Source organism: Thalassophryne amazonica, chromosome 16 (genome assembly GCF_902500255.1).
Source record: "Thalassophryne amazonica chromosome 16, fThaAma1.1, whole genome shotgun sequence".
Classification (NCBI taxonomy): Eukaryota; Metazoa; Chordata; class Actinopteri; order Batrachoidiformes; family Batrachoididae; genus Thalassophryne; species Thalassophryne amazonica.
The window spans coordinates 63,891,079-63,909,718 of record NC_047118.1 but is presented as its reverse complement, the minus strand read 5'-3'; the positions used below and the strand labels follow the sequence as shown (position 1 = coordinate 63,909,718).

At 40.8% G+C, this 18,640-nt stretch overlaps 1 protein-coding gene across 1 annotated transcript; it reads left to right on the top strand.

Annotated features, from left to right (window-relative positions):
• Positions 1–649: 649 nt before the first annotated feature.
• On the top strand, positions 650–18,227 carry samd9l (sterile alpha motif domain containing 9 like). Its single transcript, XM_034189726.1, has 4 exons — positions 650–799; positions 878–1,032; positions 1,724–1,765; positions 12,797–18,227. Exons 3-4 carry the CDS (start codon positions 1,762–1,764, stop codon positions 17,413–17,415), a joined length of 4,623 nt encoding a protein of 1,540 aa, XP_034045617.1. The 5' UTR covers positions 650–799; positions 878–1,032; positions 1,724–1,761; the 3' UTR covers positions 17,416–18,227.
• Positions 18,228–18,640: the final 413 nt, after the last annotated feature.

The window sequence follows — 18,640 nt, the reverse complement described above, 5'->3', positions numbered from 1 at the left end:
AAAAGACCCCAGACATGTGGAACAGAACAGAGGAAGCAGCAACCACAATGAAATGACAATAGTCACCTTCCATGACCTTCCAAATTGTGCAAAATGAAGCAGCGAATTGAAAATATGTTTCATGTAAACATGTTTTTGGTGATAGTCACATGTTGGAAAAAAGTTTTTATGCTCGAATGAGTTGATTTTTCAGGCCATTCAAATAAGCCTTGTTTCAAAAAACAGTAATAGAAATAGTTTTTCTGCTGTTACAGGTTATATGACGGACAGAAAGCATCACATGACATTCTGAAATACATGAAGGTGCAAGTGTGGACAGAGTAACAGATGAAGAGCCTGTTAACCAAAATAAAAGATTTTACAGCAGTATTAGATGAAAAAACAAAAAGGAATATTTGGTGGATCTCACCATGTCTACAGGATTTACAGTTCCCTCACTGGAATGACATTTATCTTTAGAACACACAACCCAGCAGCTACATTCCATCAGTTAATGGAAATGGTCATTTTGTTATTCTGCTTTGTTTGCATTCTGACAACTTGCTAAATGCGTTTAGTTTTTCTGTCTAGTGTGAGCATTTTCAAGCTTACTGCATCTATGGCATTTTTTAAAGAATATTTTATTTTTGTTACTGTTTATGTTACATAGAAGGTTATGACCAAGTGATTCATGCTGTGAGCTTGAGGCCAGAGGATCCTTGGTTCAAATCCCCATCAAACCAGAAAAATCACTAAGGACTCTTGGGCAAGGCCATTAATCCCCAAGTTGCTCCTGGTGTGTAGTTGAGCACCTTGCATGGTAAGCACCCTGACATTTTTGTGTGAATGGGTGAATGTGAGGCATCGCTGTTAGATCATTTTCAAATGTACCTCGCAGTGTAGTGGGACCGAGAGTAGTACCATATCGGCTCACCCTCCAACTTCAGCAGCCCTGCAGCACCCTTGGGGACCCTGATGTGTTACGTGGATGCAGGCATACGGGGCACCCCCACTAAGTCAACAACAAACATAGCTACTGGGAAACCAACCTTGGTAAGCCACAGTGGGAAACGCATCATACAGCCCATGTTGCTTCAACACATCTGTATAGCATAGACAAAGGATGAAAGCAAAAGTTTGAATCGGACTAACTTTGCATTTTTGCCTGTAAAATTTGATCTAACTTGTTTTCTGCTGAATTATTTAGAAAAACAAATGTGAAGTTAGTGAAAAATCTAAAGTGGACATCACAAAAACATTCACATCAGTTTATTTATATGGCACCAAATTACAAGATAAACACACACACAAACAAGGTTTAAACCTTACCCTTGCCATGAGTAAGCACATTAGCAACAATGGCTAGGAAAAACACTCTGGCATTTCTTGATGACAGGAAGAAACCTCAAGCAGACCAGACTCGATGGGTGACCATCTGCTTTGGACATACTAACAAATAAAACAACACACACTTGTCAGATCATGGACAACCAGGAGGCAAAGATCAGAGTTCCAGCCAAGTAGACCACATTAGTAAATTACTGATTTCATCTTTGAAATAAGTCATTCCTGCTCTCACCTCAATCCAATTTGACATTTTTCTTAAACATTGGTATGAATGATAAAGCAAATTGTACCTCACACCTCACACCAGTTTACATCTGAAATTTAGTGAGATGTCTATTTTTATTTGTCCTTAACAGCAATGCTCTAACTGTAAATGCTTGTGCTTTTTGTGTTTCAGACTTCGTAAGAACACGCTGATGTAAGAAAAAAGAAACTATGGGTGAGTGCATGAATAACTGTTTTACTCCTCCCACCCACACACACAATTTTATTTTCTTTCTTTTACAAAGCACATACTACAACCCCAATTCCAATGAAGTTGGGGACATTGTGTGAAATGTAAATAAAAACAGAATACAATGATTTGCAAATCCTCTTCAACCTATATTCAATTGAATACACCACAAAGACAAGATATTTAATATTCAAACTGATAGACTTTTGTTTTTGTGCAAATATTTGCTCATTTTGAAATGGGTGCCTGCAACACATTTCAAAAAAGCTGGGACAGTGGCAACAAAAGACTGGGAAAGTTGATCAATGCTCAAAGCACACCTGTTTGGGACATTCCACAGGTGAACAGGTTAATTGGAAACAGGTGAGTATCATGATTGGGTATAAAAGGAGCATTCCCAAAAGGCTCAACTGTTCACAAGCAAAGATGGGGTGAGGATCACAACTTTGTGAACAACTGCGTGAAAAAAATTGTCCAACAGTTTAAGAACAATGTTCTCAACGTTCATTTGCAAGGAATTTAGGGATTCCATCATCTACAGTCCATAATATAATCAGAAGATTCAGAGAATCTGGAGAACTTTCTACACATAATAGTATATCGGCTAATGTTAAAAAAAAATAATAAAGGTTTTAAAAATTTTGGGTAGAATTTTGGCAACCATGCTAAAACTAATATTTGGACTATATTGAATACAAAAAGTGATGTTGCCAATTTTTCTATAATGGTTTAGGTAGTTTTTGAAACCATATTTAAACGTGTTAAAAACCCTAATTTTCCAAATGCTGTTTCTATGTAATGCTGCGTTTACACATAACGACGACAAGTCATGAATGCCACGAAGTACACATTCTTGGCCGCTGATCACAAATGTGATGATTCGGGGAAGAGGCGTCAGGTGTCCTCAGGAACTGTTGCAACCTGTTACCACATGTTATGATTAATGACACGTGTTGCTGGAGAATTATCAGGAACCATTACGCGCGGTCAAGAATACAACGCGAAACACTATTCTTAATGATTAATGACGCGTGTTGCTGGAGAATTATCAGGAACCATTACGCGCGGTCAAGAATAGTGTTTCGCGCTATTGCGCGTAACAGCGCATCGTTAAGTTCTGTCATGTTGTGAATGAGGTGAATTGTCTCCACACACACACACACACACACCCATATTCATCCAACCAAATTCAGATCGCTCCAGTTTTTCAGAAGAACTTTGTGACTGCACGTGTAGTTGGGCTCTGTGCCATGGAGTGGCGCAGAGAGGAGGAGGAGGACAGAGCCAGATGTGTGGCTTCATGCGGCTCTCGTCTCGCGCATTTTCCCAAACAACAGGCACATGCAGCAGGTGGAACACCTGCAGGAGCGCACTGAGGAGCACTGAAATTAGACTTTTAGCCGACTTGGTGTCAGCAATCAAACTGAATGCAGTGCAGCAGGGTTTAATTGTGCGCACGATTCTTCCTCCGCCGGACTGGAGGAGGTGCAGAGATGTCTGGCTGCACGTGAGTCTCCTCTCGCTCCTCTGGTTCCTCTGGCTCAGACTCGTTCTCCCGCTCATCGGTTACAACAGCAGGTGGAACACCTGCAGGAGCGTCCTGAGGAGCTTCAGCAGGAACTGTGGAACGACATTTGGAGCTGAGTTTAATTGTCGTGTCAAAACTTGACAGTTTCCGTGTCACTTCGTAATAATGCGTGACAGTTTGGGCTCCAAGAACCATCACAGGAACCACTACGAACGTTGTCACGTTCTATTAAGGATCACTACTCATCAAGACGGATCAATACACTCAGTTGCGACCTCCACGACATGAGACGAAATGAGGGTGGTGTGTGACATTCGTGGAAGATTTTTTTGACAGGCAAAAACATCCTCCACGAATATCAAGAATATCACGCACCAACACGCACTATTAAGAAACCTATTCAGATGCGTTAAGTCACATTAAGAATGTCAGGAATGTGTCACGAATGACAGAAAAATGACATTTGTAACGCGTCTTGGTTATGTGTAAATGCACCTTAAGAAGATTACTTTAACAAAGTGCTCTTAAAATATAATTTTAAGATATTATATTTTAACAATAGTGTTCATACTAACCAAAAATAAATATTTATAGAGAAATATGTAAAAACATATCAGGAATCACAACATACCCTCAGACTTTGCTCAAGTTTTGTCTCACAGGACCTGAGCTAGCAAGGCTCTCTGAAGAGATTGAGCAGCTGGTTACAATTTCTGACAGAGCTACAGCACAGCAGCATCACTGCCTCTCCCAGGCCAAGGTTGTATGCTAGGACCAGGCAATCACCAAACTGAAGGCTGTACTAAAAGAGTGCCATCTCTTTGGTCCCAGGGACGATGCTGACAAGACATTTCATGATTGCATGTTTAAAGTGGATATGACACCTAAAAAATTAGGTCAAACTGATATAAATATCAAAAATATACATACAATATAGTATGTTGAAAGTGATTTTAATCATCACTGAGAAATAAAGTTTGTACAACTTCTCAAAAGTGTGTTTCTTGGAAAGCGCGCTGGCAGCGTTCCATCAGCAGGGCATGTGATGCTGTGATGTCACAGCGTGTAGAGTCCCGTCTTTGTCTGTTAGATTGACAACAGGAACAGATGGACCTCAGCATGGACAGTGACAAGATTGCGAACTTTTCTGATTCCTCTTCAAGTGTGGATTATTTCTGTGAGGAAATCGAGACTGACTCGGATCCTGAGGATGTTGCAGCAGTGATTAGACCCTACAGATTGGAGCCGTATCTTTCGGACGAACATTCAAACCAGGAGCATTCTGGCAGCGAAAATAATGCAGACGGTGCTTATGGCGGAGCTGAAGCAGATGCAAGAGACGTGCCAATTCCAGTGGATTTTGAAAGGCTGCAGAATACGGAATGGTAAGGGAGGCTTTGATTTTTGTTGCTGCTGTTTCTAATACTATAATTATAGCATTTTTGATTCTAGCGTCTGTTTATCGCCTTTGTTATTTTTCCGGAGCAGCGATAGTGTAGCTACTACTTGCGGACCACCTTCATTAACTTCGGGTTTTTGCCATTTTTGAGTGCCTGGCATTGCATTCATCCGTGTTTAGTTAGGTTATTTTCACGAAAGAATAGGAAATAAATGGTGAAAGTTTTGAAAAAGATCGCCGAAAACAGTGAACATGCCGCCGCCGTGTTTACTACGTATTGCACTGGTATTTTTACCAAGTTCCTTGACCATTTCAAGATTATTGTGAACATATTATTTGGGGTTGACATTTTAGGTGTTCCTGTGCAGGCATTGACATTAAGCTTTTTAGTGTACTTGTCCATAGGACAAGTAACCCTGGTGGTTTACTTGTTCTATAGGAAAAGCTGGTTGTCCGGACAACCAGCCGCATGAAGCGTGCCAAAGGCACTCGATACATACGCCAATGGCGCGTGTCACCTAGGGGTGTCTGGGGGCATGCTACTGTGGAAGTCCTGAAATTACACTTTTTCAGAAATTGCTTCTCTCCTGTGTGGGTAATAAAATTGAATTTCCAAAAAACTATTTTTTTTTTACATATTGCATGCATAGCCTCGAGCCTTTTAATCTGTTAACCAAGACATAGCTCATAATGTTTCTCTCCTGCGATTGTTCATAATTGGGGAAAATTTTTAAATAATTGGTAGATGCCAATATGCATCTGCTTCTCTCCTTGTGTTTTCTGAATTCATCACTGTTCAATGCATGATCATTTGCCAGTATGTTTTTTGATAAAGCAAATCAAATTATTTTATTTCAACATTTAAAAATGACTTACTGGTCCGCAATTGAAGGAAAATCCCGACAGACATGGCAGTATATTGTGTTGTCCTCTTCCTTCTGCCCCAGCCACGGATAAACCTGTGTCCAGCTACTCACAAACTTCCTCTCTCTTCCTTTCTCTTCATACCTCTTCTTTGAAGCTTCTGCACTTGCAGGGGTTGATGCTTTGCGTTTGACTGGCGCTTTCCCTGGTATCTGGCCCGGTTTTGGAGGTTTTAGAAAGGACATTCTGTTCAATATATTCTTCAAAAGGCATGTTAATTGATGCGATGTTTGTTATCTAATGTTTCCCGCCACAGTATCTTGCAAGAAGATGCTATGAACGCACTCTCCATACAGTGGTCTCGTGCACACGATACAGGGTTCTCCCCAGAAATTTTTAGTATGGGGGTGCTGTTGGCAATTATCACCCGAGGCGGTACGTTGCGAGTCATTTTGACTGGTTTTAGATGCATTTAAAGCAAGAATAAGAGACAAAAAAATTTACACTTATGTTGTAATATCAAAATACGTTCTTTTTTGTATTTTTCTGTCTGTTAAGAAAATACGTATATGACATCGAAAAGTTTAAAAACACATTAATATTTGATGGACATAACATTTGCTGTCTTCTTTAAAAAAAATGACACACTGTACCTTTAGTCCAGTAAGAGTCCAGGCAGAGTTTTTCTGTCATGTTGACAGTTTAGCTTTTTTTTTTTTTTTTTTTTTTTCAACATTTTTGAGTGGAATTGCATACTTATTAATTAATATATATATATATATATATATATATATATATATATATATATATATATAAAAAAACCCTAATTGTCTTGTTTGAACAAGAGCTAAATCTGGATTGATTTGATTGTCAAATCAGAATCAAATTTATTGCCAAGTAAGTTCTCACATACAAGTAATTTGATCTGGTGTCATTGGTGCATAAACAACAATAATAAAAAGAAAATGAAAAAAAAAATTCTGGAAGAAGTAAAGGAGTAAATCTGCTCTTTTAAAGATGAAATCCTGGATTAAAAAAACTTTCTGAATCAGTTTTTCACACTTCACTGTTTCACTGAGGCTGTGTGGTGAAGCTGATCGTTTATTAAAATTGCTTCCCTGCTTTTTTACATCTAATAACACTTTTTCCTCCTCCTTCCCTCCCTCTCTCTCTCCCCCTCTCTCCTCTCTCCTCTCTCTCTCTCTCTTTCTCTCTCTCTCTCTCTGTGTGTGTCTGAGGGAACCAGAGACTCTTCACTCTCACACTGTATATGAGCAAACTTTGGAAACATGAAGGGTTTCAACTGTAAAATAAAGCCTATAAATGAATTTCTGGAGCTATGCATGCAGAAGGAGCTCGTTTTATGTGAAGACTTTGAGTTTTTTTTCTGCTGCAGCGCTGCTCGGCTCTCTGTCTGCGGGGGAGGGGGGAGTAGCCAGTGTCACTGTCCACATCTATTCAGAGGACACAGATGTTCTTCTGTTGGCTCTCCGTAGAGTGCCTCAACTTGACAGAAATGCTGCACTCATCATGGGTACTGGAGACTGCTGCCGCACACTTCTATTGCAGCCTATCTCTGATGCTCTTGGACCTAGAAAGGCAGCTGCCCTCATCAACTGGCATGCACTTACAGGGTGTGACACCACAGGGCATATCAGAGGAAAAGGCAAGGTGACATCTTTCAACACCTTTATGGCTGCTGTCCCCAAGGTGATTTCTGCCCTCATAAACCTGGGTGTTGGCGATGAGCCATCAACAGAGGTTGCTGGTGGCTGTGAAGCATTTGTGTGCCCTCTTCTGCCCAAAAAGAGTAAAAGTTACACAAGCCAAAGATCTGAGGTGGGTATTGTTCAAGCAATTGAAACCAGACCAGGGAGTGGACAAACTTCCACCAACACCAGGAGCCTGGGCCGAACACATTCGACGGGCTCATCTGCAAGGGAACATCTGGACTCAGGATATCATTCTGGAACCAGTCAACCCTGATCCACTCACTCTAGGTTGGAATGAAGAAGATGGTAAACTGATGCCTGTGCTGTCCAGAGAGTCTCTAGCACCAGACTGTATGCTAAAGCTAGTGAAGTGTGCCTGTGGTGCAAGCAGCCAATATTCAATGAAGTGTACCAGACAGTGCTCCTGTAAGAAGAACAAGCTTGCACAGAACTCCGTCACTGCAGAGGAGAAGAGGACATTTGTGCCAATAGATCATCTCTGCCACCAGACGACGATGAGGAAGTTGATGACGATGTGAAGTAGCCCTAATGCATATGGTCAAAAGAATCAACAAGGAAAGACACTTAAAGCTAAATAAAAAGATGAAAAAAACGACATAAAGAACATTTCTGTTGTGTTTGAAATACTTTCTTAATTTGCTATTATAATAAAAAACTAGAGAACAATATTTTTTAGAAATTGCATTCGATATAATTATTATTACAGCCAAATGATTTAGCTTTCTGGGCCACCTCCCCCATTTTTCACGCTTAAATACATTTCCTTTCTCAAAATACCCGAAACCCCTCATAAAAATTGGCAACATGCCTTTTGTTACTTTATGGAGTATTTAGAATAAATTAACTGCATTTTTGAAAATTCTTCCCAGAAGTTTTAAAAAATTACCTACGCCGATAGACTATAAGCAGAAAGGCCGAAAACCAACATTGAATGCCCGTGACCTTCGATCCCTCAGGCAGCACTGCATTAAAAACCGTCATCATTGTATAAAGGATTGTACCATGTGGGTTCAGGAACACTACAGAAAACCATTGTCAGCTAACACAGTTCGTCGCTACATCTATAAGTGCAAGTTAAAACTCTACCATGCAAAGCAAAAGCCATACATCAACAACATCCAGAAATGCTGCCGACTTCTCTGGGCCTGAGCTCATTTGAAATGGACAGACACAAAGTGAAAAAGTGCTGTGGTTTGATGAGTCCACATTTCAGATTGATTTTGGAAATCATGGACGTCGTGTCCTCCGGACAAAAGAGGAAAGAGACCATCCAGATTGTTACCAGTGAAAGTTCAAAACCCAGCATCTGTGATGATATGGGGGTGTGTTTGCCCATGGCATGGGCAACTTACATCTGTGATCACACCATCAATGCTGAAAGGTATATCCAGGTTTTGGAGCAACACATGCTGCCATCCAAGCAATGTCTTTTTCAGGGACGATTACAGCAAGACAATGCCAAGCCACATTCTGCATGTGTTACAACAGCGTGGCTGCGTAGTAAAATAGTGCGGGTACTAGACTGGCCTGCCTGCAGTCCAGACCTGAAAATTGAAAATGTGTGGTGCATTATGATGCGCAAAATACAACAATGGAGACCCTGGACTGTTGAACTGAAGTCCTACATAAAACACAAATGGGAAAGAATTCCATCTACAAAGCTTCAGCAATTAGTGTCTTCAGTTCCCAAAAGTTTGAGTGTTGTTAGAAGGAAAGGTGATGTAACACAGTGCTAAACATACCACTGTCCCAGCTTTTTTGAAACGTGTTGCAGGCATCCATTTCAAAATGAGCAAATATTTGCACAAAAACAATAAAGTTTATCAGTTTGAACATTAAATATCTTGTCTTTGTGGTGGATTCAATTGAACATAGGTTGAAGAGGATTTGCAAATCATTGTATTCTGTTTTTATTTACATTTTTACATCCCAACGTCATTGGAATTTGGGTTGCACTTAGACAATACAAAAAAGGATTTTTAGAAATGTTGGCCAACTGAAAAGTATGAACATGAAAAGTATGAGCATGTACAGCACTCAATACGTAGTTGGGGCTCCTTTTGCCTGAATTACTACAGCAATGTGGTGTTGCATGGAGTCGATTAGTTTGTGGCACTGCTCAAGTGGTATGAGAGCCCAGGTTGCTCTGATAGTGGCCTTCAGCTCTTCTGTATTTTTGGGTCTGGTGTGTCGCATCTTCCTCTTCACAATACCCCATAGATTTTCTATGGGATTAAGGTCAGGCGAGTTTGCTGGCCAATAAGAACAGGGATACCATGGTCCTTACCCAGGTACTGGTAGCTTTGGCACTGTGTGCAGATGCCAAGTCCTGTTGGAAAATGAAATCTGCATCTCCGTAAAGTTGGTCAGCAACAGCAAGCTTTTTTTAAAATCAACAACTCTTAAATAACATTGGAAATGAGGATTAGATTGTGGTATTTTTTTACATTAGATTTATTTCATTATTTTTTATGTTGTAATAATAATAGGAATAATATTTTTCATATCGACACCCGCGGAGCAACGTCACATTCGGCAACAACGCGACCACAATGTATGAGGCCTGCCAGCGGCTCTTCACCAGCAGCCAACAAGGAGGGAAGCCCCGGGCCTCTCGTGTAGCAATGTCTAGCCTCCCTCGGGGGTCCACATACAAGCAAACAAAAATAAATAAAGACCACATTACTAGTCCTGCATTCAAGAAAAAAAGGAAAGTTACATGATCTGAGTGGAAGCTTCCCCTTTCAATGTCTTAAACTATCATCAGCAGTTAGCTGGTAATTCTTGTTAGCCGTCAATACGGTGTTAAGGCTTTAGATTCTTCCGAATAATGTCAGTCGCTACAGATGGGTCCTTGAATCGTGTTTCTTGGCCTGTTGACATGGTAATACAAAGAACTGTGGGAAAGACGAGCCCAAACTTGATCCCCTGACAGTTCCTCAGGTGCCACTTAGCCTCCGTGAAATCCGTTCTCCTCTACACCACAGCGGTGTAGTCGGGGAAGATACCCATTTTTTATCCACGGAGGGTCAGTGAGGTTGTGCGGGCAGCTTTACGGAACACCATCTCTCTCACTTGAAAATAGTGAAATTTCACCACAATAGCTCTCGGGGGTTCTCCTTCGCTGGGTGGTGGCTGCAGGCCATGGTGGACTTGTCCAAAGTCGGAGCAAAGTCGAGGTCCAGCAGCTCTTGAAGTACCTTTAAAAAAAAATATCTGTAGGTCGCTGGCCTCTGCTGTTCTCAGTTCCCTCTTTTATCCCGATAATGCGAGCATTGCCTCGGTGCTGCCGTCCTTCCAGGTCATCTAGCTTTAGGTGTAGCATAGCAACCTCTGACTTTAGCCAGTTGACATCCCCCTCCATATTCGTCATCTTATCCAAGTACATGTTCAGTCTGCCTTCCAGATCCTTCAGACGAGTTTCTTGTTTCGCCATATTGTCCCGTGCAGAGCCTATTTTGGCATTTAAATCATGCGTGCATGAGTCTTTATGAGACAGTATCCAGCCATCACCTCAGATACGTCCACAGCCTTGTCGCTCAAGGCTCTAGCAGAGCCCAGGGCTTTAGCGGCGTGGACTTTATAGGATTTATTTTTGCTCATGGCAGCTTCTGATCTGTCATAATTGGTGTGCAAAATTGGGAACCAAAAGCTTTGATGGATCAGTATACTGTGAGTTGGTCAGCTCTATTTGGGGTTGACCGAAAAAAGTAAAATATTTATAAAAAAGTTTGCCCTCGTCAGGAGCGCCGCAAAAACATGACTCCATGTTATCACTCACCAGCGCCCAACAATTTGAGATTTTCTGGATCAGTCTGAAAACTGCTACAAATGTCCTGTGCATCTTCACCTATCATATGAAGAAAGATTTGAGCTTGCACTTTCTCATCTTTCTCCTGCTCCACTTGCAGCCATATATAAAGATTCAAATCTCTGCTTGAAATGTTTTCAGTTATCAGCAAGATTTCCAGTGAAGTGCGTGGGTGAGGGTGTACTTAGACCTAGCTTATCCGTAGTGGAGTTTTGCTGTGGACTTTGCCCTGACGCTAGCTCTGGCATGTTGCTGCTCTCGCTGCCATTGCCGCTAGCTTCCGCCATTAGCATTGATTAGCCTGCTTGTAACCTTTGGTAGCTCACCTTGTTGCTTAGCTACAAGTCGCTCTGTGGTCTGCAGTCATCTGTCGCTCTACAGCAGGGGTAGGCAACCTGTTCCAGAAAGAGCCATGAGGGTGCAGGTTTTCTTTGCAGCCACTGACTCCACCAGGTGATTTCACTGATTAACTGATTACATCTGCTCAAAGTGATATTAATCAGTAAAATCACCTGGTGGAGTCAGTGGCTGCAAAGAAAACCTGCACCCTCATGGCTCTTTCTGGAACAGGTTGCCTACCCCTGCTCTACAGACTCCTTTGTCTGACACCACGTTATGCTGGGTAGTGCATTTTAAAAGAAGGCTTGGAGATGGTCAGCATGGGTTTCTCTCTGAACTTTTACTGAGTGACATGTTCATCCTGCAACTCCCACCTCGGTACTGCTGAGGATTCTGGGTAATGTAGCTCGCTATATCTCTTATCAGCACGTAACACAGTTAGGACACTGACATTTTGAGCAAAAGTGGGATTTCGGCCTTGTCCACTCGGTAAAGGCATGCTTCAGTCTGGAAAACACTGCCTCCGTGACTACACCAAAACAGTGAAACACAGAGCCCGAAAGTCTGTGCAGTGAATGCAATACCTTCCAGCGACATTTCTCGCCAGCAGTAAGGCAGGTTTTTGTAACAAAAAAAAAATTTCCTGAGTTTTTTTTTATTTTTTTTATGAAGTGATGTTTTCCCGTTGACTCTGGATTTTTGTTGAAAGACGCATCGTGTTGATTGTGTTTAAAAAGCCAGTTGCCCACTCGCTTAATGCAACCTGATTTTACTTTGACCAACCTGGAAATGGCTGAATGACTTAAAATGACAATGAAATGGTTAATTTCAATGTGTTTATTCGGGTCCCCAGTGATTCAGGTGTGTTGCCTCAATAATACCTTAGTTCAATCACTGATACATGATAAAGCAGCACTGACATGCAGTTTTACAATTGATTATTGAACCTCATTGTTTTGAATCTGCACAGCTGTGAATGACATTTATTCCACTATTGAATATCAGTTCAAATAATTATTAATCGGAAAGATATTTGCATTAATGGGCTTTTAAAGTGTCATTGGCATAAAGGATAACGTAATTCCATAGATTCATATGACCTGTTCAAGATGTACTATATAAAATGAAAATAACAAACGACTTAGAACAGCACCTTGGGATGCCCCATATTTGCAACAGACGATTGGAAAATACTTTTATTATGTAAAACGTATTGTTTGAATGGATAAATATGATTTCAAACAAGAAACAATATTAAAGCACAAACCTTTTAGTAGATGACTATGTTGGATTTCTAATTTGAATAGTAAATTTCGTATTCTTGTTTTCTGTCATTATGTAGCTGACAACCTTCAGCAGCCACTCCAGGACTGGACAGAATCAGAAGTGAGCATCTGGCTCAAATCTATCGGGGTGAAGGAACAGTATGTAAAAAATCTCTATGACGAAGAAGTAAATGGACAAATCCTTTGTTCTGTGGATGAGGACTACCTCAAGAAAGAGTTTTGCATGAAATCAGGACCTGCTCACTTGATTATTAAAAGGAGGGATGAGCTTATTAACTCTCAGAAAAAGTCTCAGGAGAAGAAAAAGTCCAATAGTGCGGGAAAAAATGAGGTGGAGAAGAAATCAGTTCAGATTGTTCCAACTTGTGGAAGTTCCCCAGCTCAAACTCAGAATGTTTTGGAGGAGAAACAAACTGCTCAGGGACTGTGTGTTTTGCCCTCAAAGGAAGATTGCAAACCACGACCATTTGATACAGAAGGTATTGATTTCTTATATGTAAAGCACAGGGTCCTCCAGCCCGAGTCAGGTGCCTTTGATTTGATATCTCCATGCCATGAATTTAAATCTTTAGCTGAAGCTGCAAAATTGGATCGTGCAAGACTGCAAGCAAAATTTGCCAAAGAGGTCCTGAAATTTGCCACTGGCTGTATGAATATCAGAACAAACGGCACAATACACTTTGGGGTGATGGACAGTAAGGATAATAATCAATATACACATGGTGAGATTATTGGTGTCCCTGTAAAAGAGACAGACATTTATATTGATGCCTTGGACTACATTGAGAGAAGTTTCTCCTCTAATGAGGAGCATGTACGCCAATGTGTGCGGCCACCTCGGTTCATTGAGGTAGTAGATCGAGAAGGTAAAGAAAAGAGGTATGTGGTAGAGGTTGATATTGTTCCCTCAATAAATATTGTTAAGAATAAAGTATACTCTGTTAAGTTGCCAAACTTCAAAGACTCTACGAACAAAGTCGAATTTGAGAAAGCAACAATTTACCGAAGGGTAGGGGCGAAAACGGAGCCAGTGAGTGAACAAGACAGAAGTGACTTCTACGAGCGAGTCAGAGATCGAGATGTCCAAAGAGAAGAAGCAGAAAGATACCAGTTCCTCAATGCACCACACATCTGCCAAGACCTTGGAAGGAAACTGATGATGCTGATGACTAGTGGGAAGAAATTCATCGAAAAGGAGAAATGGTTCATATTTGTCACCAACAAATTCAAGCCTGAAGACCTCTGTCACATTGAATGGCTGCATAACATGAACATATTCTGTGTATTTGACTTTGACCCTGACTCAAAGACATCAGGCCTTTGCAGTAAATACCTTCTGCATCATGCTGCAAACATGCACTTTCTGCAGAGCTACAGGATGCCCAGTGGCACAGGCATCAAAGAATTCACACGCCAGTTGCATTTGTTTGAGCAAACTAGCTGGATCTTTTGTAATGGCCGGACTGACTTTAAAGGAAATGAAATTGAATGTGATGACATGACTTGGATCAAGACAAAAATGACACTCTTGCGGGAATCGGTGTCCTTGATTTCAAAACAAATTCTTCCAAAAGGGACATTTCAGGTCATTTTCCTTCTCACATCACCAGTTGAGAAACCAGTCTTGCACACCTTTTATGAGTTTTTCACAGACATGGAAGGCCACGAAGACATCATTTGCATTTGTGAATCAGAGAAAAACTTTCAGAAGTGGAAAAGCTTTGCAGAGGGTTCATGTGGAACACAAATGGTTGACAATTCCAGTGTTGTCGGGATGAAAATGAGTCACATTAATGCAACTATGCAGCAAATACAGCCAACAAATCCACATGCCACCAAAAAACTAGCAGTCTTCTCAAAGGGGACATGTCTCCTCAAAACAAACAAAGAGGAACAGATGTATTCGCTTGAGATTCTGACAGTTGATCATTGCGATGAAACTACAGAAGAGTTCATCACTGAGGAGAAAAAAAGTATTGAGCATCAGTTCTACCGTGGAGGGCGAGTGACCTGGCTGAATTTCTGGCTTGCTGAGCATAAGCATGTCGGCGAGGTCATTAAAAGAGATGCTTATCGTGATGTGTCCAAACTCCTCAAAAACGCTTTGGAAGTGAATGCAGATCAGACTCATGTAAACCATATTAACATCTACCATCATCCAGGAAGTGGTGGAAGCACTGTGGCAAGACAAGTGCTGTGGAACAACAGGAAAAATCTCAGGTGCGCCATCCTGAAGCCATCATACTCTGCTGCGGTTGTGGCACAGCACGCCGTTGAGTTCAGAGAATATGAAGAAGAAGAACCACAGAGGTGTGTTCCTGTGCTTCTTCTCATTGAAGACTCCGATAAAGAATACATCGATGACATCAGAAATGAGCTAGAGGTTGCCATTAACACCAAGAGAATGCCAAATGGAATGCTGTGTTTCATTCTTTTGAGCTGTAGAAGATCCCATGATCCAGAAAAAAGATGCAAGGAGTCTCCCTTACAGAACGTGTCTGTCACTCACAAACTGTCAGCTCAAGAGAAAAAGATGTTTGCTGGGAAGCGAGAGGTACTTGAAGAAGATTATGAGCCACAGTTCATCCTTACTTTTGTTTTGATGTGTGAGGGATTTGATGAGAAATATGTTAAAGGATTTGTGGAACATCTGCTCCAAGACATCAATCACGAATCCGTTGACACCCGCCTCATTCAGTATGTTGCACTGCTGAATACATATGTCCAGGACTCTTTTATCTCTCAGTCACATTGTGAAGCTTTGCTTTCGTTAAGAATCCACCTGGAAAGGTTTCGCCAACATGAGTTTAAGAACTCTCTCAGTGATCCGGCCAAACTAGTCTTCTTGCATCTTAAAGATGACACGACACACATCGACTCAGTCCGAATCATCCATCCACTTATTGCAAAGGAAATTCTCCAACAGCTTCTGGGCAACAAGTGGACTCACAGCAGTTTGGCACAAGATTTGCTCCATCAGGATGTGCTTTTTGAGCACAGGTTTGGAAGGGAGGAGTATCTGTCCTTTTTGAGAGCTCTCTTCATAAGGCGATCCAGGATAAGCCGAGGGGACGCGTATGACAGTTTTTTCTCTCCTCTGATTGAGCATGTGTGTAAATATGAACACCCAGACAAAGCAATTGAAGTACTTGAGGAGGCCTGCTATCGTTTTCAGAGAGATCCATTCTTTGCACAACAGCTTGCTCGTATTCACTATACATATGAGAAGTTTGAAGAAGCAAAATACTGGGCAGAGACTGCAGCCAAAGACCTGCCCCACAACTCCTACATTCTCGACACCAAAGGTCAGGTGTACAGGAAATGGTTCCAAGCAAAGTGCAAAGCTATTGATAGTGACAACAAACTAAAAACAGCAGAAAATACATCAGATGCTGTTGAGACTGCTCTGAAAGCCTTGGAGTGTTTTCAAGAGTCCGAGAAAGCAGCTCTTGCAGATATGGAATCTGTAAACAATTCATGCTTTTTTGCTGAGGCTGAGGTTGGATGCAGCCTACTCAAACTCATTTCTTCATTGGACGTGTTTTCAAACAAAGCCAATGGCCTTTCTGAATGTACAAAGTACTTGCTTACAGATTACATTCCTGAGGAAGTCAATGAACCATGGGAAAGGTTTCATGGCTCTTTGAAGAACCTTAAGAACACAGTGCAGTATGCCTTAGAATGGATTTCAGAAGATCTGAGTTACTTCCAGACAGATGTTGATGCAGATGAAGGAGAAAGAACCATGGTAAGTCCAGAGGAAAAGATAAGCCATCCATTAGCATGGCTAGCAAAAAAATCATCTGAGTATGGGAAGTACTTCAGTGAAGGTTATAATACTCCACTTCAACCAGGGCAGTCAAACCCATCCAGTCTGACACCTTTTCAGAAGCGCATGGTCATTTGTCGCCTTGGTGGGGGTAATGTAACATCCCTTCTTTCCAAGTTGACTGACCCAAAGAATCCAGCAGATGTGCTGGAGTGCATTCTGTCACTCTACCCTCAAAATCCTTTAGAGGCTAGATTAACACAACGGGATATTGTCAATTACATCGTGGCCCATATCGCTCGGAACTGCCTTTCACCTAGTCCTGCAAAGGCAGTTCCGCTGAGAGAGATGCAGGCACTTTGTCGCCAGTTCCCAGTTGATAAAAGAAAATGTTTACCCAGTGCTCTGTTTTTGCTGACTTTACTATTCTGGCCAGAAGATGATGATACAGACCATGAGAAAGAAATCAAATATGAAACTGTACAAACAGCCATCGAACACCTGGAAAAGAGCTACTGGACCAAGATGAAAGATATTCCACAGCGGAAGAGGAGGATTTACACACACTTTTTTCTGGGCAATGGAAGTGGATTGAATAAGTTTGTCCACAAGAGTAAGTTTGAAAGTGTTACCAAGGGTTTCTCTGTCTCTGAGAAACGCATAAAATGGTTTAGCGGGAAAGCGTGGAGAATGCCTGAAATTGCCAAGATGCTGAAACGTGTTTCTGGATGGACTGAAGATGGAGCCGTTTATCTTGAGGGCCCACAGAAAAAGAAGTTCAATATCCTTCCTCTTTATGTACCTTCAGTGCCTCATGGTAATGAAAACATTCATTTCTACCTTGGATTTACATTCCGAGGCCCAGTTGCTTATGACATCATGGTGAAAGACCTGGCTTCTTCTTGAACAATAGTCATGTGATAACGGGCTCCGTCAACTTGCATATCCGTGGGCCAAAAAGTGAGCGTCGACTTTCTGTCTGAGAACAGCTTTACAATTATGCCTCACATTTACTAATTAACACTTGGTTCATCCAGACGAAATGCAATATGGAACAAAGAAGGCTGAGAAAGTACAAGAAAAAGAGCCAAAAATAAAGGAATGCAAAATTAAATACAGAGATACAGAACTAAACCTCCTGACTTCTCCAGTGTCACAAACACACTTCCTGTAGCCAAATTTCTGCTTTGCACGATGTACAGAAGTTTTTAATATAATAGCTTCAGCAGTATATTATCAAGTTAAGAAAACATGTTTATAAATCATGAAAATATTTCATAATGTTTTTATATTTTGCATTAGTTTTCTCCCCCTTATTTTCCTTATTTATTTTTACTGCTGATAAGCATTAAATTATTCATTTGATGATTCACGTGAGTTGTTGGTTCTGATGATCATTTTCAGTTTCAAGTACAATTTCTTTCTCATGCTTCTTAAGAATAGAATGATTTTTAGGAGCAAATTTAACATTGCATTTTAATTTTTTAATACATCAATTTATATTTCTTAACATATCTTATGGTGTTTTAACATGTTTTGATTTAAATTTTTAGAAAACATTCCTCAAACTTAATTTGTTTGAATATTGCTTACGTAAGATGTGGATGTACAATGCTATAAGAAAAACGATGTTATGATGGCGTTGAACCAATGAGAAATGTTTGTCTCTTTCTTCTTTGTGACTCAAAATTTAAAGAACAGCTATGATGAATATGAGTCAAGAAGAATGAAGATGTTGAGTTGGAGTAAGTGCTGCTGTAATAGTGCTTTTTTTCTGTAATAAAACTTTTAAGACCTCATTTCGCCTTAAAATCTTTAATTAGTTTCAAAATGGTCTTTTTCGTGCCTTGATGGAGTACTGGGGCAATTATGTTCTATTTTAAGGTAGAACAAGGGTAGAAAGTGAGCTGAATAGAAATACCACGTCAAAGATGGGTCAATTTATAGAAAATGATAAAACATACTAATAATATTGACAATTTCTCAAAACAAGCTAAAATCCCTCTCGAAGAGATGATCTCACATGGGCCAACATTTGAAATGGAAGATGTTTTCTGACAATTGATGAAGTCTGACAATCAGGCCTGTTTGTTTATTTATTGAATAATTTGGAGCCATAGTTCTCAAACTG